The sequence below is a fragment of the Notothenia rossii genome (genome assembly GCF_949606895.1).
Source record: "Notothenia rossii genome assembly, chromosome: 2".
NCBI classification, from domain to species: Eukaryota; Metazoa; Chordata; class Actinopteri; order Perciformes; family Nototheniidae; genus Notothenia; species Notothenia rossii.
The window spans coordinates 63599970-63624362 of NC_136904.1; the positions used below are offsets into that span (position 1 = coordinate 63599970).

At 41.1% G+C, this 24393-nt stretch overlaps 2 protein-coding genes across 5 annotated transcripts; one reads left to right on the top strand and one right to left on the bottom strand.

Annotated features, from left to right (window-relative positions):
* Positions 1 to 7986: 7986 nt before the first annotated feature.
* mstnb (myostatin b) lies at positions 7987 to 11927 on the bottom strand. The gene is made up of 3 exons (XM_079665192.1): positions 11328 to 11927; positions 10624 to 10994; positions 7987 to 9704 (listed from the first exon to the last, which is right to left on the bottom strand). The coding sequence occupies exons 1-3, from the start codon at positions 11713 to 11715 to the stop codon at positions 9324 to 9326; spliced, it is 1140 nt and encodes a 379-aa protein (XP_079521318.1). The 5' UTR covers positions 11716 to 11927; the 3' UTR covers positions 7987 to 9323.
* A 2475-nt stretch (positions 11928 to 14402) lies between these two features.
* Positions 14403 to 23346, top strand: akap19 (A-kinase anchoring protein 19). 4 transcript variants are annotated; one of them, XM_079664560.1, is made up of 3 exons: positions 14403 to 14925; positions 16588 to 16810; positions 18127 to 23346. In XM_079664560.1, the coding sequence occupies exon 3, from the start codon at positions 18153 to 18155 to the stop codon at positions 18411 to 18413; it is 261 nt and encodes an 86-aa protein (XP_079520686.1). In that variant the 5' UTR covers positions 14403 to 14925; positions 16588 to 16810; positions 18127 to 18152; the 3' UTR covers positions 18414 to 23346. The 4 variants fall into 4 exon arrangements, with proteins under 4 accessions (XP_079520686.1, XP_079520687.1, XP_079520688.1 ...); XM_079664561.1 differs by having other exon boundaries at positions 16588 to 16805; XM_079664559.1 differs by having other exon boundaries at positions 14406 to 14925; positions 16588 to 16815.
* The last annotated feature ends 1047 nt before the right edge of the window (positions 23347 to 24393 follow it).

Consider the following 24393-nt stretch of genomic DNA (forward strand, 5'->3'; position numbering starts at 1 on the left):
ACTTCTTTTAATTTGTAATCACCTGTCAGCGATTCCTATAGCAAGTTTGAAATTATAGTGCAAGACATTTTTCTTTGGAGGATACATTTTAGGTGAGGAAAGAAAAGAGGAAAATGAATGTAGAGTTTTACCTGAAATTCCCAGGGGCCAACAGCTCATCATGCCCATATCTGCTTTCAAAGTATGATGTTTTTACGCTTCAAGAAATGTAAACCTAGGAATAAACAATGTGGATTTATTATAAAAATATGTCGTAAGCATTTTGAAACCTGGTTGAAAGTTGGATTCTGGTGGATTGATTTTATCCACCTAGGCCTGACTGTCGAAAGTCCTACTTGACACACGAATATCACTTAATTGGCTTCTTGTATTATATTATTGTGCACAGTAACTGTTAAAATGTAACATAAATATGGTTTCTGAGATGTCAAAATGTATCAAGGTCCCTTGACACATACCTGATACTTCTCTACATCCGTCTGTCTTAAGAGCATAGGCATAGCATATCATCAGGAGACAGGAGGTTTCCATAATCTGCCCTTCCTTATTTTCCTTGGAGGAACATCTATTCTTCATCACTGTCAACCCTCTGTCCCCAGAGAGACGATACTTTGCTGCTTTGGACCTTGGATGGCTAACGTCCATGTTTTTTGCTCGTCACCGAACCCCTCCTTGCAAACAAACACTGATATTGAGGAATTTTGTAAACATATTTGGAGTGAACACCAAATTTGACCCGTCGCCAAACTTCCAGTAGCTTTACAAAGTCATTAATCATATGATGGCTTCCCAGAGGTGACTGTCAGTTTTGAGGTAGGAATAGTGATTCCTCATCCCTAAGTGAAAAAGCAAGCGAAGTGCAGACGGAAAGGATAAATCAACAGAGAAGTGAAGACAGCTAGCATTCAGCAGCTGGCCATCTGGTCCTTATCGTGTCCCAGACTGGTTGATTTTATTGCTTTTCATTGCTTTCAGTAGACCCAAGAGGGGTTTTCATAAACAACCTGTCAGTCTGGCCTGAGGTGATCATCCTCTGCTGGTTGTTTAAGTGATTACAATTTGCATCTTATATATTGTGTCCTCATAAGATAAAGTGACTTCCAAGGCGCACTGTTTGAGTCAGATGTAAATTAGACACTATACTATTACCCTGATCTATGTATTTTACATAGAATAAAACTTGTACTGGATCGTAATCTCACATTAGTGGCAAAACAATAACCTGCTAATTTGTATCCCAAGTTATAGTTACAACTGTTTCTAACAAAATACCTAACAACCCATATTAATTATTTTCCTTGTGAGACATGGAAACGATCAGGTGTGCTATAATTTTAGGTAAAAGAGATCACTGAACATTCTATAATGTAATGATTTTATAAAAAAGGTTGATGACCAATGGATTAGTCAACCCAGTCTCACGGCATTTCGTGTTATAGTCACGAAATTAATCTATTGATTCGTGTTCACCAACATGATTTCCCCATTTTCTTCGTGTCACACAGAACGATTTTAAAAGCAATGTAAATAATAACAAATTAGAAGGAAAGAAGATAAAAAAAATACAGATTTCAGTATTCTGACACAGAACGATTTTAGAAGCAATGTATTTCTATTGGTAGTATGTTTCGTGTCTGCACCAAATAATAACAAATTATAAGGAAAAAAAGATTTAAAAAATACAGATTTCAGTATTCTGAGGCTCTGAGCCCCATTTATTTTCCTCGTGGACGGCAAGCAAAGTCCGACATTATACAATTTAAAATAAAAACAATAATCGTGGCTTGATATTGAGTAAGACATTTGTTTTATGACCCGACCGGACAAAAAGACGTGGTGCAGGCACGTAAGGGCGCTACCAATAGAAATACATTGCTTTTAAAATCGTTCTATGTGACACGAAAAAAGGGGAAAATCGTGTTGGTGAACACGAATCAATAGATCAAATTAATTTTGTGACTATTACACAAAATGCCGTGAAACTGGGTTGGGATTAGTTCATACTAAAAAGTTAATGTCTAATGCTATTTATTAGATAATCACTTCTTTTTTTTCAATTAGGAAAGTGACATCCTCAAAACTCAACACTTGTTCATCAAGTCATCATTGAACAAATGTGAAAGGTGGGAAGTATTTCAGAGGTCTGGAACAAGACTTTTGAAGAAATATTGTGTGCATTCGAAATCCTCAATGATTTTTCAGGCGTCAGCTTTTTATTGGTCACAAATCTGTGTAGAGGTCAATGAAATACTGTCAGTGCATTATTGCTGTAAGCATTTTTAAGTTATATTTCACAATGTCAGCCAACCTTGTGAACACTTTCACTTCAGTCTCTTGATCTGTCATCGCTCTTGAACGATGTTATGGTCAAGTAAGATATTTGCCACAGAGCAATCTGTCAGCAGAAACACTTCTCCAGATGGTTTGCTCTGCACATCTGTTGAAGGCTCCAGATGTTTTTGGATGCACCTGGCAAGCCCCTTTTCGTTCCCAACCCGTTGTCCATGGCCCTGCACCACGGCCAGGGCAGGGCATCCCTTCTTTTGTCCAGATGTTAGGGAAGTCTGGATGCCTTCCTGTAGAACTAGAAGGAATAGAGATGCTGCTAAAATTACATATCTACAATGGCTTCTACAGAATATCGAAAATGTGTATTGTTTTAACTTCTGGAAAGATAACCCAACATGAAGTAGAATGTTCATTGAAATGTTTTTGCTATGGTAACACATTGTCCATGTAGCCTTAATTGATGCATGTCAGTTAACAAACTTCAAACCTTCATGAACTGTAGCTTACCGATTGTACCAAGCCTTGAAATATGATGCCTCCAAATATATGAACACAGATCATGTGGTCATTGTATGTGCACTATATGTATACGATAAATCCAACAGAAGAATAGCCTACATCAGGGCTATTTAATTGGCGGCCCCAGATTTTTTAAAGAGTGCCTTTATTCCAGAGAGGGTGTTAAATTGAGAGATAGAGGGGAAGACTCTGAAAACGTATGCGGGCTCGGGTTTCGAACCCAAGTACTATAGAATGGGAGGGATGAAACCCCCTCTTTAATGGTCTGCCTGGTTCCTGTGCCGAAGAAGATAGATCCACGCACACACAGTGACTACAGACCGGTGGCTTTGACATCACATGCCAGGAAGTCGCTGGAGAGGCTGGTCCTTAAACACCTCCGTACAGTGGTCCCACCATCACTAGACCCCCTGCAGTTTGCATATCAGCCTCGTATTGGAGTGGAGGACGCCATCATCTTCCTGCTGCACAGAGTACACACACACCTTGAGAAGGAAGGTAATACTGTGAGAGTAATGTTTTTTATTTTCCATTGCTTTCAATACCATCAGACCTGCCCTGCTCAGCAGTAAGCTACTGGACATGCAGGTGGATGCTCCACTGGTGAGCTGGATAACCAACTATCTCACTGCTCGGCCACAGTACGTGAAGCTGCAGAATAACACCTCTGACATTATATTGAGCAGCACGGGCGCTCCTCAGGGCACGGTCCTCTCTCCCTTCCTGTTCACAGTCTATACATCAGACTTCAGACACTGCTCACAGTCCTGCCATCTGCAGAAATTCTCAGATGACTCTGCCATTGTGGGCTGTATCATCAGAGATCAGGAAGTTGAGTACAGGAGTGTGGTGGACAGTTTTGTGGAGTGGTGCAGTCAGAACCATCTGCAGCTCAACGTCACAAAAACTAAGGAGCTAGTGGTTAACTTCAGGAAGCGGAGTGCCGCCCCAAGCCCAATTACCTTCGTGGGCATGGATGTGGACATTGTGGACAGCTACAAGTTCCTGGGTGTCCACATAGACAATAAACTGGACTGGAGTAAAAACACTGACGCCCTATATAAGAAAGGCCAGAGTCGCCTGTTTTTCCTTAGGAGACTCAGGTCCTTTAACGTCTGCAGCACTATGTTGCAGATGTTTTATGACTCGGTGGTCTTCAGTGTGATCTTCTTTGCTGTAGTGTGCTGGGGCCGCGGGATGAAGACAGCTGATGCCAATAGACTCAACAAGCTCACCAGGAGAGCAGGCTCTGTCCTGGGAGTGGATCAGGAGTCGTTGGCAGTGGTGTCGGAGGGGAGAATGCTGAGGAAACTTTTCTGCATTCTGGACAACGGGTCTCACCACCTGCATGCCACACTGGTTTCCTACCGGAGCACTTTCAGCCACAGACTGAGATCACCAATAACCACCACACAGCGCCACAGGAGGTCTTTCCTCCCAGTGGCAATCAAACTCTTTAACTAACCTCCCCTAAGTAAAGGGCACTGAGAACTTCCACACCAACACTATGTGCAATATACATATCAATATAATTAACATCATTGCAATACACTTGCTGCTATATATATATAACTATGTGCAATATTATATTGTATTATTAGTATTATTAATAATGCTATGATAACGTGCAATTACGTAACTGCCACTACGTTTTTTTTTTGCACTACTAAATACTGCTAATAATAATTGCATTGATTGTGTGACCATCTATGTTTCTATGTTTCTACGTTTCATGTTGTATGTGGATGTTTAATTGCTCTTTTTGCTGCACTTTTAATGTACAGTTTTGCTGCTGTGTTTATTTTGTTTATTGTATTTTGTTACTCTGGCACAACAATTTCCTTCTGGATGAATAAAGTCTTATCTTATCTTATCTTATGGTCACACATGCAGTGCACACAGCACACACAGTGAAATGTGTTCTCTCCATTTAACCCATCCTAGTACCAGGAGTCTAGTACTAGGAGCAGTGGGCAGCTATTGTACAGCGCCCTGGAGCAATGGGAGTGAGGGGGGAAGGGGGTTGTCCGGTGCCTTGCTCAAGGGCACCACGGCAGGGCAGGAGGTGAACTGGGAACTCTCCAAGTAGAAGTCCACACTACATTTTTAGGTCTGGTCGGGGACCTGAACTGGTGACCCTACAGCTCCCAGTCCAAGCCCCTATTGACTGAGCCACTGCCGGACACTAGCTACTGTAGTGACAACTCCTGTTTTTTATTGCATCTCTGCGTGAATGATTAGATAAGTTCACCTAAATGAAATCAAATGAAATTATGTTGATGGTTAAATTAGCTTCACATGTAGGCCTACTGAGTTCTGAACTTGCCATTTAGATCTATAAAGGCCTTGGGGCTATGTTGTTTGATTTAGTTAAACACAATATGCACTCCACTATGCTGTTGTAGTATTTACTGTATCTGAAGCTCTTAATATGATTTCTCATATTTCAAGCCATCGTTTTCACGGCCCCTTGCTTTGGATCATTTTCATCAACCGGCCCCCGTTCCAAACTAATTGAATAGCCCTGGCCTACATATTACCAATATTGATAGTAGATAAAGTGAAACACAGCAGAAAAATAAGTGAATCACCTTTTTTAGGTAACAGTCTGATGTAATAGATAAACACATAATCAACTCAACTGCTTTGTTTATTAAGATCCTATAAAAACAAGTACACTTAAACAATAATTTTGACCTTTAGTTCTCTCTTATTTTCAAGACACATTTTCTGTTTTATTCCTTGCTCTTTGACATCATTTTCTGGGAAGGCCCGTAGAGAGGATACATCTCTGGAAAGGCTCAAATAATCTGTCAGGTGTCTTGACCTACAGACATGACCTCTTGAGAGACCTATTAGACCTTCCTAAAATTAACCTGGGACCCATTTCTCTTGTGTACTGCTTAGTCACAGCACGAGTAAGCAAAAGTAAGCAAGGCTTTAATGCCATGAAATGTTCTACAGATGTTCAAGTTCTTGGAGGATGAATACTGGTGACTGTGAAGATCCCTTCACTTTGCATCTATTGCCACCATTGGATGAACATTTAACGTTGAAGTCAAATGTACTTTACATTGTTCCCAGAGGATGATTCCTGATGACCGTGATAATCCTTGCTGAATTGCCTAATTTTTTTGATAACACCAGTCTTGTTTTTTCGCAAGAAATATCGAGGTTTGAGTGTTAACAATTTGTCTTTGCCCTGCATAAACACTAGAAGGGTGTGACGCTTGGTTGTTGGAGTCGGACAAAGAGATTGGATATCAAAAGGATCTCAACGAGGACACCGGAGGTACGTATTGATACCTCGTGTAAATGCAATCGGGTTACAACATGTTTTATTTAGTTATTTATTTGGGTAAATCAACTTTTGGTCTACTTAGTACCAAATAACCAGAATTCAGTTTCATATAATTATCACAATTTGTTATGCAGCTCTATATTGTGTCATTTAATGAGCATTCGTGATTCAATTCATTCAAATTCTATTAACTTTGCGCAACAGGAACCCTTTCCAATAACAAGGTCTCCAGCTGCCTTGGACTTCTCCTTTACCCCTTAACATCCTTCTTCCCGTTCTCTCACTCTCACTTCCTCACCTGTCAGAGGTGGAATGTCGCTGGCGGATACAGTCCTCCAGGGTCCGACTCCGACAGACGCAGCGATGCTCAGTCAAAACATTTCCCAGCTCCTGTTCAAGAAGCAGCCTGAAACAAGCAACAGCAGCCATATCTGCAGGACACAACAGAATGAAACGATGCACCTGGGCATGATAAACTGAATACTGGTGCATGCTGTTTACAGCGGAGGTAAAAAGAACAATGCTGATAGGCACATCACAATAAACCTTATGTATTGCAGACATTCTTTGTTCCTGCTACATCTCACTCTCTAAAGAGGAAGAGATGCTTGAAACCTTTCCATTGGGTGTCTGTATTTATAAGCAGCTGTTACATTTAAATGTAAAGTCAAGAAGTGAAGTCTGGCTATAACATCGACATTGAATTTACATTTATACGTAGTACCTCAGTTTAATGGCACTTTCATACTCTTTAATTACTTTTTTCAATACACATGTCATAGTATCAACGTGAAAGTTAAGAGTTGAACACTGTTGGAGATGTTTAGATTTAAAAAACGTTCATGTCAGTTTGCAGATGGAGACATCACAGTTGGAGGAACACGCATGAGAATGGAGATTACTGTTTAAATTGGTCCCGTCTACTAAATCTACTATGATTTATACAACCTACATTAAATTTGATATTAAACTTTTGCTTTTCTCATTTAAAGATCCTTTCAGACACTATTCCCCTCTGTCAATAAAAAGCATTAAAGGGGAGAACCCAAGAAACCTTCCCCCTGGGAGAGAGGTTCTGTGGATCCACTCTGCCCGCAGTCTGCTCTCTGCTTAGGCCGATCGGTGTGGCAGCTTTCCAGCTCTCAGCAGGAAAGGAAGTGGCTCTCAGGGGCAGTGCTCAATTCGCCCTCTACTGGGCGGAAGTCAAGCCTCAATGAGGCCGTCAGTCGAATAGGTCATGCTGTCAGAGCGCACCAGAGTTCACATCCTCTCATTAGACAGCAATACTTCCAACATCCCTTCACTTGTTAAAAACTAAAGTCAGTGGAATTGGTCTGAATTGCGCCCGTGACAAAACAGGCTTATGTTGATGGGATTGTGCAGGTGTAGTCAGGTTGACAGTGTGTGGTGTGTATGTATTTTGACTTTTTTCCATACACACCAACCCATCAAGTGCACACACTCACACATTGCCTTCCTATCAGTTTACACCCATTTGTAGAAGACATAAAGATTCCCAGCTGCTGGTGTGTGAGAAGTGTGTGCTGCGATGTTCGTTTACAGGTTGTTGTGTTCCGATCCTGAAACATCGAGTATTGATATAATCAAAGTCAGCAGAATGATAAAAAATTATCTTTGAAGCCAGTTTAGAACAAAACCAACTTCATTCTAATTGTTTTCTAATGTTTTATAGTTGCAAGTGGTCATCTCATATTTTGTATGCTTCATAACTGAATTTAAGAACCCATTGTTCTCCACATATTCTAGGAACATAGATGTACTGAATACTGAACTGAATGTACCTGAAATTCCACACTATAACCTTAAAACTCTAACTTTCTGAATGTAACGCAGGAACAAAATACTCACACAAGCTGTATTCAACAAACAAGCATAAACTTTATTTGTTAAAACAAGTATATAGAGTTTCTGTATTACATCTTTCATCTTGCTAGATTGTGGTTTTATACATTTACCAACAGTGGTTTAGAAAGGCAACTCCTTATGGAAACAATGGCATATGTATACAATACAAATGAGCAAACATATCAAAATCAGTTTTTACAACTTTTGTAGCAACCAATTGTTTCTATTGGTGTGCCATAGTGCAAACTGTGTTGTTGGTGAGACAGAGTTTAAGCATGATCTCAAAATTCACACATCTCATTTCCTCTGTCTTAAACACATTCTTTATTTGTAGGCTGCATTCATTGTGCCTTCAGTTCAAGTCCTTCCTGTCCAGTCATGTGAATTTACAATCAGAATAGTTCAAGTGTGTCGGGCAGGTCAGGCTATTGTGTAGGAGAGTGAAGATAATGCTGAGCAAGAACACTCCTTGGTCGGGTTTGTACACAAAGACGTGTTGAGACCTTTAGTGGTGCTTCACACAGGTGGAACATTGTTTATAGGAATGGTCAACCACAACACATTTAAGTTTGATCCTATACTAGAAAGATGATTTTCCAAATTACTTATGTTGCAATGTTTGACCAGGGTTATTTAAGAGGCTATAAAAAGAATCAGTTTTCATATTTTTATCGACTCCTATGAACCTTCGTGTTCCACCAGAATGAAATACCACTCTAAAAGTCTCCAAAAACTTTTAAAAAGTGAAGAGTTTCACTCTAACATGATTATCGAGCATCACACAGCTTAGCAGAGAGTTTAACAGCTTGTATGAGTGGAGTGGATGGCGTATGAGTATAATCTGTCGGCATGTGGATATAAATGGACAGCACAGAATACAGAGGAAAACAAGTTTTGAATAACTTTGATCCTTTCTACATTCACTCCACTGTGTGTGTGTGTGTGTGTGTGTGTGTGTGTGTGTGTGTGTGTGTGTGTGTGTGTGTGTGTGTGTGTGTGTGTGTGTGTGTGTGTGTGTGTGTGTGTGTGTGTGTGTGTGTGTGTGTGTGTGTGTGTGTGTGTGTGTGTGTGTGTGTGTGTGTGTGTGTGTGTGTGTGTTTTCCACAGCCATTTGACCTGAAGCCTCTATGGCTAAGATTTCAAGGGGTGGAAAGAAAAGTAAGAGCTGTGGCGGGTGTGAAAGCGCTGCCCTGCCGAAGGTCAGGCTGTTTCTAATCTGGTTCTATTGCACCGTGTTCTGCAGGAAAGCATTGGAGCTGGTGGGTTGGTTGTGTCAAAAAGTCTGAAGATGGAGGGCGGACTGAGCTGTGCCGTCCCCCGTCCCTCTCGCCAGGATCTCCGTTCCAACTCAAGAGCATCCACAACGATCCACCACCATGGAAGGGATCTTGCCGTAGATGATCTGTTCTTTTCGGTTAAAGTAGAGCATGTTGATGGGCGACATCTTGGTGGGGGTGCAGCAAGGGCCTGCGGTCCCTCTGGGGTTGGCCTTGTTCACCAGGTGGGTGTGCGGATACTTCTGCAAGTGCATGTACTCACACTCCCCGGAGCAATAGTTGGCCTTGTAGCGCTTTGGGGCAATAATCCAGTCCCAGCCAAAGTCTTCAAAGTCCACAGTGAGCGGGTAGCGGCAGCAGCGGGACTCGGGAGAGTTCTCGTCACAGTCCAGGCCCGAGTCTCTCCTGAGGCGCTTGGGGCCCTCAGAGATCTTCACCTCCATGAACGGTTGCTAAAAACGAGAGATCATGTGTGAATAGACATCAGCTGGGTTGCAGAAAAGGAAGGCGGGTGACAGCATTAATTTTACATCTTTTACTTTGGTGCCCTTTGGCAGCTGGTTTTCAAACACGGCACGGTAATATTATGAAACTTTGACTTTTTTAGGAAATTAAATCATACGATGGTTGGTTAGCCACAGCCGTCGAGGTATTCTAATTGCCCCAGATACCGGTGCCAGCTTTTGAGCTGTATGATAAGTGTTTGTCATTGATAGCAACTGTGTGTGTGTGTGTGTGTGTGTGTGTGTGTGTGTGTGTGTGTGTGTGTGTGTGTGTGTGTGTGTGTGTGTGTGTGTGTGTGTGTGTGTGTGTGTGTGTGTGTGTGTGTGTGTGTGTGTGTGTGTGTGTGTGTGTGTGTGTGTGTGTGTGTGTGTGTGTCTGTCTGTCTGTGCAGGCAATTAGTCTGATTTGCACAGTCACACAGAACACTTTGAGGAATGTGGGGGGCAGGTGAACTTGTATGTAATCAAGCAATAAGATTTGAGGTTATTGTGGGCCGGGCATGTGTCCAAATGCAGGTGTGCACCTGCATGGAGTCTGTGTTGATTAACAGCTTTCAAAAGTCTTAAATCTTGATTCCCTTTCCGAGCAGTGAGATGCATGAATGTTTAACCACCTGCTGACTCTGCAAAGCCTCTCTGCACACTACTGCCTCAGGGCAGTAAGATACAGAATCCAAAATGTCTCTTTAAACAGAGTTAGAACTGGACTTTTAGAAATGAGCGATTGATGATCTGGTCCCAGATCTAATTCACCTGTTACAGCAGTAAATATAACATTTTGTGATGAGACACACGGCTTGTTATCCCTTTAAGTAAAACAAACTTGACCACAATCTTACAGTTCAATGTACATTAAAGTTTATCTCACCAGTCCTTCCTCTCCAGGCTCTGTGGAGGTCACGGCCAGATCATTTCCCCGCGAATCGAATGCCTTAATCTCGATGCCCCAGTTGGTCTCCGGCTGCCGCAGCCACACTGCCAGAACCTGTTTGACGTCTATACTCTGCCAAGAGCTGACCCCGGCATTCACGTCGATCTTCAGGGAGCGGATGCGTATGTGCCTGCTCCCGTCTGTGACCGGCATCAGGCGGGAGATCTGCAGGAACACGGTGGTCGCCTCGTCCGCAGGGCGAAGATGCACCCATAGCTGAGCGCGCACTATGCGGTTGGCTTGAAATTTTTGAGCAAAAGAGAAAAAGCAGCACTTTGGTTCCCCATCCACTTGGGCGACGGACTCGGCTGCAGAAAAGAAAGAGACAGAAAAACCTTTACAGACAGAAAATAGACATTCTTAACACGACATTTAAACTCTAGAAGTGGGCTGTTACAGTTTTAAAACCCTGACATTTGTGCGCGTAATGACCTGGCGTAATGACGCACCGACCCTTACAACAGTTTCAAATATAGATAATGTTGATACTTGCACACTTTTATTATCAAAATCAGCTGATGCTACGCGTTAAAAATGAACTGTGTCTCCCGTGCGGTCAGTCCCATGCGTAAAACCCCATGTTGGAGACGTCTGAGCGCGTCCTTCTTATTATTAAAAAAACCAACGAAATAAAGACTTACGTTCAGTGGCTATCATCATCATCGTCTCCGTGGTGGCATGCTCGTCGTCCTCCTCCATAACCACCTCTCTGTTGTCATCTCCCAGCACGTCGTACTGGTCGAGGAGCTGCTGCAGCGGCGGCGCTTTGGGCAGTAGCTGCTTCACGATGTCTCGGCTAATGTTCGGAGCTTCTTTCATCCGCAGTTTGCTCAAAATCTGAGATTTAATCGCGTTTAGTCTCATGGTTTTGATCTGCTGCCGGACATCGCAGGTGGCGCACTGCTCCGCGTCCTCCGCGTCCTCCGGGTTAGAGGCGGAGGGCTGCTGGTGCGGCTCTTGGTCACTCAGAACTACTGGACCCAAAGCAATGAGCAGGCTGAGATACAGCACAATCTGAGACAGATGCATTGTCTCTTAGGTGTTTGAGTTAAAAGGATCCCTGGGTGTGTGCTGGACCTGATGCGCGAGCGGACTGGGATGGATTAATGTCCCACAATGATAGGCATCATACTTTATCAGCGCACACCTTTTTATACTCCAACTTTAGCCTCTTTTGTGTCGTCAAAAACTATGATTGGCTGGACAGGCAACAATGAATTTTAACCGACTGACATGAACACTTTTTTTCGTTGTCAAACCATAAAGGGATGGAGGCTGTGAGCATGTGCAACACGTGTCCGCAGATACACAAATTCACTTTTCTAGCACGGATTGCGCAATGAGCGGAGAGGCGCCCACGGACTGTTTGCGTTATATGTAACGTTTAGATGAACCTGATGGAGTTACATCACCACACATTAACACCAGACAACCAAATGTGGACTTCATAAATGGAAGTAGCACCATACTCGGATCAGAGTGTAGCCTAATACGTGTTTGAGTTCACACGTTGAGAAAGATACAACCTAAAATGTTTGTGTCAAAAGTGTTTTAACAGTGAACTCTGAGGACAGGTATGTGCAGCTGGGCCAGCATGTACATGGAAATACATTTTATGAAGAGCTTTTATTTGAATTTATAAACATAATGTTATGGTATTTCTTCAAAATTGTTATTCAAATGTTCTTCTATTTTATAGTTATGTTTCTTGATTTGTGGATGGGCTTTTATTTGTATACACGTATACACATACATACATTTACAATTTTTGTAAACTCCCTTTCAAGTCTTTTTATACCATTATTGGCCCATGTCAATTCGGAACAGATGCATCCTTCCATGTTCAGGATTTAAAAAATAAATCAGCAACGATAAATAAAGAAACCTTAATCCTCTTGTTTAAATCGTTGTTGGTGAAACCAGGCAGTAGAATATGAGAGGATAGCGCCACCGTGTGACAAGGACACATAATCGTGACACCTGTCATCATCAACAACAAGCAGTCACATGGCGACCTGAACATGGGTGGAGAAATGAAATACAGTCAGGAACAGAGCCAATCTTCGAACACTTGGCTAGATAAATACAGGGATTGATAAACCATTTACTCTTATAAACACATCTGAATGTATAAAAGGCTACTAAATACATAATGTAAAGAAATAATTAATATTGTACAAATGTTTTTAATGTTGTGACATTTTTCCTGATATTTTCAAAATTCTATATGATTGCTTTTTAAAATTCTTCCTGTTATTCGACATTATATGCTATGACTTTTTCAAAAAACAATACCAGGTTTTTGTCATGATCATTTCAATATTCTACTTTTTACCTAGTAGGCCTACTATAATGTATTTGTTCCTATTTACCAACATATTATACATACATACTGTCTTTAATTTGACATGGTGTACTATGACTTTAATTTACCTTTTCAAAACATACTATACTTTTACTTTTTCAACATCATTTGACATGCTATACTATAACTTTATGCATCATATTTACAACCTACTATGTAACATAGTAAGACTTTTCCACGTTTTTTATTTTTCGTTTTTATACCATGACTTTTTTTTTCTTCATGATAATCTACTTTCATATTATACTTCGACTTTTCTCTTCTTTTTTGGTCCGTTTAATTACATTTCAACACACTACTACACTATACATGTTTTAATGATATTTTCAACATATAGGATATACTTTACTCTGGCTTTATTATTACATTACATGTTAGACGCTTTTATCCAAAGCAACTTACATACTCAATACTCTGGACAATCCCCAGAGGAGCAATTTGGGGTGAAGTGTCTTGCCCAGGAACACAACGACATGCTGACTGCAGTGGGGTTTGAACCCGTGACCTCCTGATCCGAACACCAACGCACAACCCACTGCACCACACGCCTCCACATACCATACAATAGATTTGTCAACATTATTTGCTTTGACTTTTATTAAAGATAGTTTTACCATACTATACAAATGTATACTTTTTGATTTCATGTGTTACTACAAACACTATTTGTTGACATACTATGCCAAGACTTTTTCATGGTATTTTCAACGTTCTTATACTCTCTTGTTTTTCAAACCTTTTGAATTTCACAACATAAAGATGGTGGCATTCAATGTGACTGCATCTCAGCGGTCGCTTGTATAGTTTATTATGTGTTCTCTTTGGCTAAGCTCCAATACACCTTAGTATTACTTAGTATTACGGCTATCATTCACTCAGTGTCTGTTGTTTAGTAAACAACAGACACTGAGTGAATGATAGCCGTTATATTGCAACCTGGACTATCCATTTATTCATTTCGAAGATCAATTAAGTAATATACCCAGTAATAAAAGCAAACTAAACACACAATGGGAGAGCTGTTTAAAGAGAGTAAAGGCAATATACAGAACCTAAAACTTAACTGAAAATGTGTAACTCTTGTAGCCCGAGTGATGAGTACAGTTAAGGACCTAAGAGCTTAGGTCTGAATAAACACATTTTCTTATGTATTTATTGTCAAAGCATTAAATGTATTCATTGCTATCGGGATGTTAAGAGCATTCCATGGAATATGACAAAGAGTGTTTCTGAAGTGAATTACCTACCCCACCTTTAAGAACAATGGTTATAAGAGGCGCATATAACCATTGCCAGGTGGCAGTGGCAGTACTTACTGAGTACTGCCACCTGGCGGACTCAGTAAATCCGCCAGGTGGCAGTGTGGCTACAGTCCGCCGCGGTGCTCCCTCAGAGCCGACATGTGTCAGTGCGCAGCGGCCGGACTCTCCTCCTCCTGAGCGCCGCTGCAGCTCGGGAGTTCCCGGAGAGACAGTCAGAATGCAGCCGGATCACAGCTGACCTCTCCCTCCGCTGAGCAGCTCCTCTCCACCGGGGTGAAGGCAACAGGGAGCCCGTCTGCCGGCCCGGATCCCCCCCCCCCCCCCCCCACAGAGATTATTTTTGCAATCTGGTGTGGAGCTCTTCATGCTGCAGAAACAGAAACAGGGAGCAGCAACTTTAAATATAATTTTGTTTCTCACACAAACGTGCAAGTCAACCCGCTTGGATAGTGTTTGGAGAGCGGAAGAGGAGGGAGGGGATGCGACGCGGCAGCACCTGATGTCTGGACAATCTTTTATTTGAACGACCTTGGGTTCTACTCCTCTCTCTGGATTCTTTTATTTTTGTCGGAATGGAGAACAAGCAGCCGCATTAGCCACACTCATTTAAAAGTATGTACAGCTACAGTATCACACTCATCCTGTTGACATGTTTAATCTCATGTTTGCTTTTCTCACTGAGGCTCAGTTGGTGTTTTTCAAACAGTAATTTGGTTTAATCCAAATCCAAGCATGTCTGACAGATAGCAGATAGTGGATGCTCCCACAATTGAGGTGTATCAACATTGAGATGTTTTACAGGAATATAACAGAGGGTTTTGTGAGTGCACCTCCAAAATGTTGTTTGACTCTGAGGGAGACTCCCTGCTGACATGATTCACAGCCTGGTGTTGTGCAGCTTTTTTTGAATGAAGCACATGTTTGCAGAGTGTTCCAGGGCCTGTAGTCCTGGAGCCTGTCAGTGCAGATGGAGAGTCAGGCTTACAGCAGCACAGCACCAGGGCACTCAGATAGAGACAGGCGTTCCCCGTGCCATGCAATACAAATTAGGGCGAGGAATTGAGTCACTGTGAGGTGGGGGGGATGAGTAACACTTGATGTGCAGAGCAGCAGTTCAAAAGTGACCCTGCAGAGGTGAGGCCTTGACCTGGGCTTGGGTCATACAGCTCCTGGTAGGCTAACTGATGTAAAATAAATGACTGAAATCCTCCCTCTATACTTATAATCTTTTGTTATTTTATTTATTTATTTTCATTTTATTCCAGTTTTATTCAGTCCTACATTGGTATTACGTTTTCTTTCACAAAGCTATTTGTTACTCTGGTTATTACTTTTGTGGGGAGATAGTATTGTTTCTTTTATTTGTAAATTCAACATTCAAAGGCTTTATTGTTATATGATCAGTGTAGATATGGCAATGAAAATGTTAAGTCCCAGGCTCCTTCAACAATGCATCCTAAATATATGACATTAAACAATAAAACAAATAAAAAAAAACAATAAAAATAGTGCAAGAAGAAAAGAGTGCAAGATTATGTTGCAAGAACAACGTGCAAGTAATTGAGGTAAAGTAAACTATTTACATGTCAGTAAAAGTAAATAAATACAATTTGCTAAATAATGCAGAGAATTATGAAAGTGAACAAGTAATGCAGGAGTCTTAAGACATGTATATAGGATAAGATAAGAAGAAGCAGCAGTCCTATAGCCTGAGGCTTGTCTACGTGTCTGCTTTATCAAGCAGTTCACTTTGAGAATGAAAAGTTCTATACTGTAAATACAAAGGTCAAATGTACGATTGAGGGTCTTTGAGCATGTTTTACGGTGTTGTTCAATCAATCAATCAATCAATGTTTATTTATATAGCCCAATATCACAAATGTTACATTTGTCTCAGTGGACTTCACAGTTTGTACAGAATATCAGTATGACAATACGACACCCTCTGTCCTTAGACCCTCACATCGTACAAGGAAAAACTTCCAGAGAAAACCCCACAGTTTAAAGGGAAAAATGGGAGAAACCTCAGGGAGAGCAACAGAGGAGGGATCCCTCTCCCAGGACGGACAGACGTGCAATAGATGCCGTGTGTAAATTGAAATTGTTGTGTATTTATGAAAATAATTTGATCGCAGGTTCCTCAACAGTGCGTTTACAAGACATTAAACACAACATCTGTCCTTGTTTGATGAAGCTGCTGTAATGCAAGTACAATTTCAGACGTTTAGTATAAATAAAGCTTGATTTGATCTGTTTGACTCTTTCTCTCTGCAGTTGCAATGAGGTTTCAGCAGGAAGCGAGAAGGTTCACGCAGGGATGGGCCCCCAGCACCTTCTAGATCTCCCCCTCTAATGTGTCTCACATGTTCAGACATGGACGGGAGGGGGAGTGGATAACAGGAGCGCAGTGAGGGCGAGGGGAAGCATAGAGCTGAGCTGACCGTTAAAACTTCCATGTGTGACATCTCACTCAAAGTCTCTCCCACCCTACAGTAAGGCAAGGCAAGTTTATACAGCACCTGTCAACACACGGCAATTCAAATGCAGATACATTTAATAAAATGGCATTTAACAGGAAAAAACTCTCATTAAAAAGCAAAGAGAATATAATAAACATAGATCCAGCTAATATAGAATAACACAGGTTTTATACAGCGCAGTGTAAGATATGAGTAGTTCAATTAAAAGAAGCGGAAAAAAGTCTTAAAAAGTAGTAAGAGTTGTAGCGGACCTGCAGTTCTCTGGGAGTTTTTTCCAGATATTTGGAGCATAATAACTGAACGCTGCTTCTCCATGTTAGCAGCAGAGCCTTCACAGAAGACCTGAGAGTTCTGGATCTTTCATAATGTATTTTGGGCCTAAACCATTCAGTGCTTTATAAACCAGCAGCAGTATTTTGAAATCAATTCTTTGACACACAGGAAGCCAGTGTAAAGACTTCAGAACAGGACTGATGTGATCCACTTTCTCAGTGTTAGTGAGGACTCGAGCAGCAGCGTTCTGAATCAGCTACAGCTTTCTAATGGCGCATTTGCACCGCATTGGGTAGCCCCGTTTAAGCGTCCTTAAGCGTCCTCAAGAGGCCAGGCCAGTTTTTGGTGGCCTTTCCATATAGCGTAGCACCGGCTAGCCGGTACTTTTTCCGGCCCCTTAAAATCGTGGTTCTATCAGGCCAGGGCCAGGGCTGAACTAGTGACGTCAACACTCTCGACTACTGATTGGTCAGAGAGAATCGTCACAATATCGCGCACGAGATCATCCCTAGCGTCAAGGTACGCTCACTTCTAACAAAGAAGTCTATTTTATTTTTACATTAATGTTCGACAACCCATGCTTTTATGGAGCCCCGAAGAGCTACATAGCTAGCTAAGGCAGATAGCCTAGGCAGATAGCCTTAGCTAGAGCTATTGTTTGCTAACACCATATGTGCCATTGTTTACTTTCAGTTTTTCTTTTCTCCCTGATCGCCCCGCCTACACTGCGTTAATACCCCAGGTCCTAAACTGTAATGGAAATGCGCCACGGCCTCGGACGGCCAGCGAGGCAGCCCGAGGCCTGAGCGAGGACGCTTAGGGACGCTTAAACGGGGCTACCCCGCTGCAGTGGAAATGTGCCATAATAGATGTTTTAGTGAGACCTGTGAAGACCCCATTACAGTAGTCGAGTCTACTGAAGATCCAGACTCCAAATCCTGCTGTTATATTATTCCTTTAATCCTAGATATATAATTGTTTTAATGTAACTGTTGAAATTCAGACCTGTTGTTTTGAACATCGCTCAGCGCTGTCTTTTATTCGTTCCTTCTTGTTACAGTAAATCAATGCAACATCCTCCAGAGTATGGGGTGTGTGAAATCCAAGAGGAGCGAATCCGCAGCCCAGAATGCAAACTCCAGAGTGGAAGGCAGGGCGAGGGGGGAGAAGGCCTACCTGGTGCACTCGGATACGGGCTGGGTGGAGGGCTCCCCCCACACCAACCCCGTGCTGATGGAGTACGCTCACAGACTGTCCGAGGAGATTGTGGCCCGGGCCGTGCAGCAGTGGGTGGAGGTGGACCGCCGCTACGGAGACATCCCATACATCGAGTGTGACGTGCCATGACACGGGGAGGAGGGTCTCAGCCCTTGATACTTGAGGTGGCTCAACAAGGCCAATAAACACCTTCAGTCCGAATGAATCCCTCTGCTGTGAGAAGAGATGTGAATGAGCTGCCAGTAATTCAGTTTGACCTACTTTTGGATTGGATTACTCTTGGATTGAACCTAAAAACCTTCCTCCTCCTCCTCCTCCTCCTCCTCCTCCTCCTCCTCCTCCAAAGCATCCCGCTCGCATTCCTGCGATTATTTGTAAAAGTTGGATTCTGTTGGTGTTCAGCTGGATGTGCTTCTAAGATCTTATTGGTTCTCTCTGTGGCTGGACTCAAAGCAAGAAGCTATCAGATATTGCTTGGAAATGTAATGTCCCTCTTTGCAAAGCCTATCCCGGCCCTCGATGCTGTCCAGATGCCCCTCCTCTTACGGGGAGAGGCTATTATTAGATCCCTTCATTTGGTGGCATCATCAGGTACCCTAACCCTCCTTCAGCTCGGACAGAAACCATGGCAGGCTGAGCCCAACCTGTGGCCGAGCTGCAAAGAGGAGCCCCCCCCCCCCACTGCCATTAGGCTGCCTACACAGGTCTCGCTACAAGTCCAGGAAATAATGTGCACAAATGATGTTTCCTGCACTCCAGGATATTGTTTGGGAACTTTTTTCTGCTGATCTCTCAGCAGAACCTAAAGCATAAGAAAGGATTGACACACTTTCCAGAAGGATTTGGCTGGCAACAGACTTGGTTTTCCTCAAAGTGTTTCAGGCCTGTTCTTTTGTCAATATTGTGTCATTTTAACCAGGAAATACTGCCCCATAGAGAAAGAAGCACAAATATACAAACCTTGATAACACATAGCACTTCAATCCAGTCCGTATGTGACTTCAAATATGTTGCTGCGGTTACATAACAGGGGGCAGCGATACTAACCAGGGAAGAGCAGATTTATTTGGAGAAGAAGTTCAGAACCACCAAAGCCGTTAAGAATGAGCTGGATCACATTCCACAGATCAGCTCTGTGCACAAATGCTCTAAATTATGTCATTGGGATTTGCCCAGAATTCAATTATTATTGCTAGCTTGTCTGTACTGCACATGATAGAGGACACACTTAAACTGCCACATAATTATTAAATATCATTACAGCAGTAGGAATCAGTGAATATGAGAATACTTTCAATGTCTATAAAACATTTTAATCACACTTTTAATCTGCTTATAGCACTCTATTATTAGGTCAAAAGTCCTCGTGAATATTCATAATGCTTTAAGACAATGAACATCATACATAAAGCATTTTCTAATGATTAAGGTCATGTATCAAAATAATATATTTGAAATGCTGGTCATTCATTAAGCTTTAGACTTTTTTACATACCTTAAAAAAAGGACTATTTTAAAATGAATTTTAAGCAGCTTGTAATATATTATATCTGTCTATTCCTAAGGATAGATAACAGATCAAGCATTATAATGTTTCAAAACAATGGGAATTTATTATTGTACTTACAAAAAAAGAGTCAGTGAGTGAGCAGTGTTTATAAAGTATAATGATAAAAGTCATCAGCAAATGCATTATGTGTTATTTTTGTTATAAAGCTGTATTCATATATTTATGGGTGCTCATAACTATATGACAGTGCTATAATCAGATTATAAAGTATTATAAGTATGATAAATAATAGAAATACAAATTGCAAGTAAATACTCCAACACAAGCCAATAAGCCATATAAAACAGTGGTTGAAGTCTTTCCCTCCACTTGCCTTTTCCGTCACAGTTACTGTATTGACAGAAAACTGGCAAACAACAAGGTATCACACAGTTGATACAGATTGTATTTTGGAAATCTAACTACTGGAGATGTCAAACGCTTATTCTAGTGAAGAGGAGCATCATAGAGGGTGCAGTGAGGACGTATTTCTGTAGGCAGACCCGTTTTGCAATTGCAAGAGCTTCCTCAACAAAAAGCAATGAGATTTCTCCATTGGATTTTGTTATATGCAGGAAATAATCTCTGTGGCAAACACACGTTTATGATATACTGCAAGATATGCTCCACATATTAACACCACTTTTATAATAGAAGCGCAAATGCAATCGCCAGAAATAAGCAAATACAAATCTTGCTCCCTCTTTACTTCACCTCCGCTAAGCTAAAAGTGGCTAATGTTCGACATGATGACGTTTAGAAGTCTCAATTAGCCAGTTGATAGTAACCAACATTTTTGAGACACGTAAAAAAGCTTAAGACATCGTGTATTGACCACATATCTTATTTCAGGAATCATAACAAAAAGTAATTTAAAAAACATCGACTTCAAGACAAGGGAGCTCGGAAGTGCTAAAATGCTATCTCTATTAATGGGTTCACAAGGTAATGATTTATTTATCCAAAAAAATGTCATATGATCGCCTCCACACAGGTCACTCTTATCAACTCCTAAAACATAATCCGCATTGACAGATTAATCTGCTAGGGTTGTCCCAAACATGTTGTGAACACACTGGAGATTAGGGATGACCCGCCATACTCCTCATGCTTAATCTGAGGCCATTTGTTTAGTTTTACATCAAATGATAAAGGTGATTGTCTGTTGTGTTCTGTACATTTTGAGTTAAAATAAAACGAAAGGCCTGTTTCAATAGCACAAGAGCTGGTTGCAGTGTGAAGAGAGTGTGGACGTTGGATCAGTTTTATAGTCCACATGCTGGAGGATAATGGGACATTTTAAAACGACACATTTATTTCTTATGCTATATATCTGAATTGATTGATATCAGGCTCTACTGTGATGTGATCACTGCTAAAAGTTTAAAAGTTCATAAAAGATTCAGTTTCTGTAACTCTTGCAAAGATCAGGTCTGAGGTTTGTATTAGATTTTCCTTCAGACAGCCGTTAGTGTTAAAAAAAACGGTTTAAAATCTGCTTCTCTGTGAACGCCTATCTTCATCCAACATCCGTCTTCCTTTTGAGGCTTTTACCACTGATTGGCCGTTTCTCAATGTCAAGTAGAGCTGCTGCAGAGCCACTATTTCAAGTATACTACGTCATCGATGCATGTTAAATGCCCACTCGATGACGTAGTATACTTGAAATAGTGGCTCTGCAGCAGGTATACTCGACATTGAGTAACGGCCATTGAAAGGCTGCCAATAGAGAGCCAAAGTCCCTCCCTTTCCGGTGGAACTCCATGGGACCTTAATTCGGAAAGATTATGTATTGAAATCAATGGTGAGAGAAAAGTTATCTTTCAGTCCCGTTTGAATTGTGACATGAATTACACATATGATGTTTGTCAATCTTAAAAAATCTTTTCCAACTAAAAAAAGTCACAGTTTGTCGTAAAACTTTGAAGTTACACTTATTTGTGTGTGAAACCACTCAATGAACTACATCTCTGGTCTCGCACAATACACGTCACCAACACCAGAATTAGGTGAAAAGTATTAAATGAGGTGGAAATCATTACAGTCTGGGCATGTTGAGAGCTGCTATTACACAAAAGGGGAGTTAATCGGTTCCGTAAGCAGTGGCGGAGCTGGGAGTGGCCGTGGCCACCCCCAGCTGAATCCTGGCCACCCCAAACACCCTCACCACGGGGGCCCAAACAATCTTAGAACATTAAGAACAAAATTGCACTTTCTAGCAGAGAATGAGAGCATGTTAGGAGCAGGGATGCTAGTACTTACTGTGAACCATGTCTCAACGACTCACAAAGTCAGGCTTTCAAAGAAAAGAAAGGAGAGAAAGACAAGAGGGAGGGACTAAAGACCAGAGATGTAGTACATTGAGCGGTTTCATAAAAAAAGTGTTACTTCACAGTTTTACGACAATATATTTTTTTTTACTTGCAAAATTATCTTTTAAATTGACAAAGATCATATGTGCAGACATGGCACAATTCAAACGGGATCGAAAGATATCTTTTCTCTCTGCATTGACTTCAATACATTCCGAAATAAGGTCCCATGGAGTTCCACCGGAAACGGAGGGACTTCGGCTCTCTCTGCTTCCGTATTGGAACCTTGATTTCTTATATTAAAGGTCACACATCTTGAAGGATTTAATACCAGCAGGTTTTTCCACAGAGATCGGGGATGCTGGTAAATATGCCACCAACATTTAGGACGTATTCATCAGGAGGTGCAGGGTCTGCCTTTGCTATTCAATTCAATAAGGGCTTAACCCTCTAATAACTGTGTCTATAAAATGTCAGAATAGCTGGTTTTATTCAACGATTTCTGACATTTCATAGAAAATCGGTCACAAATTGTGTCCAACAATTGATTTATAATACAAATAAATGTAACGTCCCATGGATGTTAAGTTTACTAAAATATATGACAACAAAGCATCAATTCATTAGCTTAGAAACTATCAAAACAAATCATTGATTATTACAAGTGGTTGCAATTTGTTTTCTCTCAATCGATTTATTGTTTAAATAGTTACTTATCAGATGTTTGGCAGCCACACCAACAGTAACATTTAACCTGTTAACCTACATTACTAACACTATTTGGAAAATTCAAGCAATTGACTGATCTGTGAACATTTTTTAAACAATGTCCTAATCCTTTTATTATATCAAAGTTTCAAGAAGCTTGTCTAAAGTCAGGCCACAATTAGCCAGAAACAGATACTTCTCTGTGTTTTACAAAGTGACCCAAAAACAGCAGCAGGGGGGTGTGGCTGTCTATAAAGAGGAACACACACAGATAAGCAGGGGCAGGACTCACCTGCTCTCTTCACACTCCTTATCTGCTGCCAAAGGAGTGAGAAATGCCCCGTGGGAATCAGCGGTAAAATGAAACACATCGGCCTTTGAACATATCATCATTAATAACTTAAAAGGTGTGACTTTGGCCCAATGTTAATTTATTGTACATACAGTATGTGTGAAAACTGATGCCAATAAATAAGAGTTATGCCTTCTTTCATTGGAGTACCTGGAGATTATTTATTAAACGGCTACCGAACAACCTCTCTGAGGTGCTTCCAACCTGAGTGTCCCCTTACAGTGTTTGTTTATAACTGTTGAGTGAACACACACCGGTTTAAAGTTCAGCTTGATGAAGAGCAAACCGAAGGATTTACAAGAGACTGCTGGCCAGCAGCTGTTTGAAGCAGAGGAGTTTATCTGTGACGCAGACAGGAACAGTCTCTGTTTATGGCAGCTCGTTGGTCATAAAGCATGTGGAGGTCAGACTGTCTCACTGCTGCTCGAATATGAAACACAAACAGAGTGGGAGGGTTACTAAAAATGTTGTCCGTTAAAATGACCTGTTAAAAAATGTTATCAGTAACCTAATCACAGAATTAAAGTAGCGTAACAACTTTTTGTCTACCTTAATGTCAAATTAGGACAATAGAACATTAATATCAATAACATAGCTTTACTGAAGCGTATTCTGTAAGACAAAGGAGCAATGTTACGTCAAAAAAATAAAAATAAAGATATTTTAAATAAAAAGATTATCCACAAAAACGGCCTTTCGATTAGCATTTTCAAACATTAGTCAACAATGAAAGTGCAAGACATAAACTAAAGTTTACAAAGAACAAATACAGGTGCGCGTTTCATAATATTTGGTACTTTATTTAAAAAATGTATTTTAGAATTGTAATCCTGCTAGTAATTCAATTATTTTAAATTGTAACAGTAATCTGATTAGATATTTTTTCTGTAACTGTGATGGAATACAGATACCGTTTTTAGTATCCTGTCACATGTAATCTGTTACTCTCATTTCCTGCTCACACTTAAGAGGCTAATATTAAAATAAGTGTAATAGAGTCAGACTGAATGTGATGCAGGTGGAGAAAACTGTTGCCAACACTAAAGGTTTATTACCCAACATGCAACTGCAATAAAAGTTTCCTTTGTAGACTTCTTATCTGAGCTGCTGCTGATAAACTATAACAGGTCATAAAGCACCCAGCCTGAATAAATGAAGTTCTTTCACACTCAACAAGAAAACTTCATG

Coding starts and splice junctions, on each gene's coding strand:
- mstnb (XM_079665192.1), bottom strand. CDS start 11,715: ATGCATCTGTCTCAGATTGTGCTGTATCTCAGCCTGCTCATTGCTTTG. Junction 10,995..11,327: donor GATGATGATAGCCACTGAAC/GTAAGTCTTTAT, acceptor TCTTTTCTGCAG/CCGAGTCCGTCGCCCAAGTG. Junction 9,705..10,623: donor AGCCTGGAGAGGAAGGACTG/GTGAGATAAACT, acceptor TCTCGTTTTTAG/CAACCGTTCATGGAGGTGAA.
- akap19 (XM_079664560.1), top strand. CDS start 18,153: ATGGGGTGTGTGAAATCCAAGAGGAGCGAATCCGCAGCCCAGAATGCA.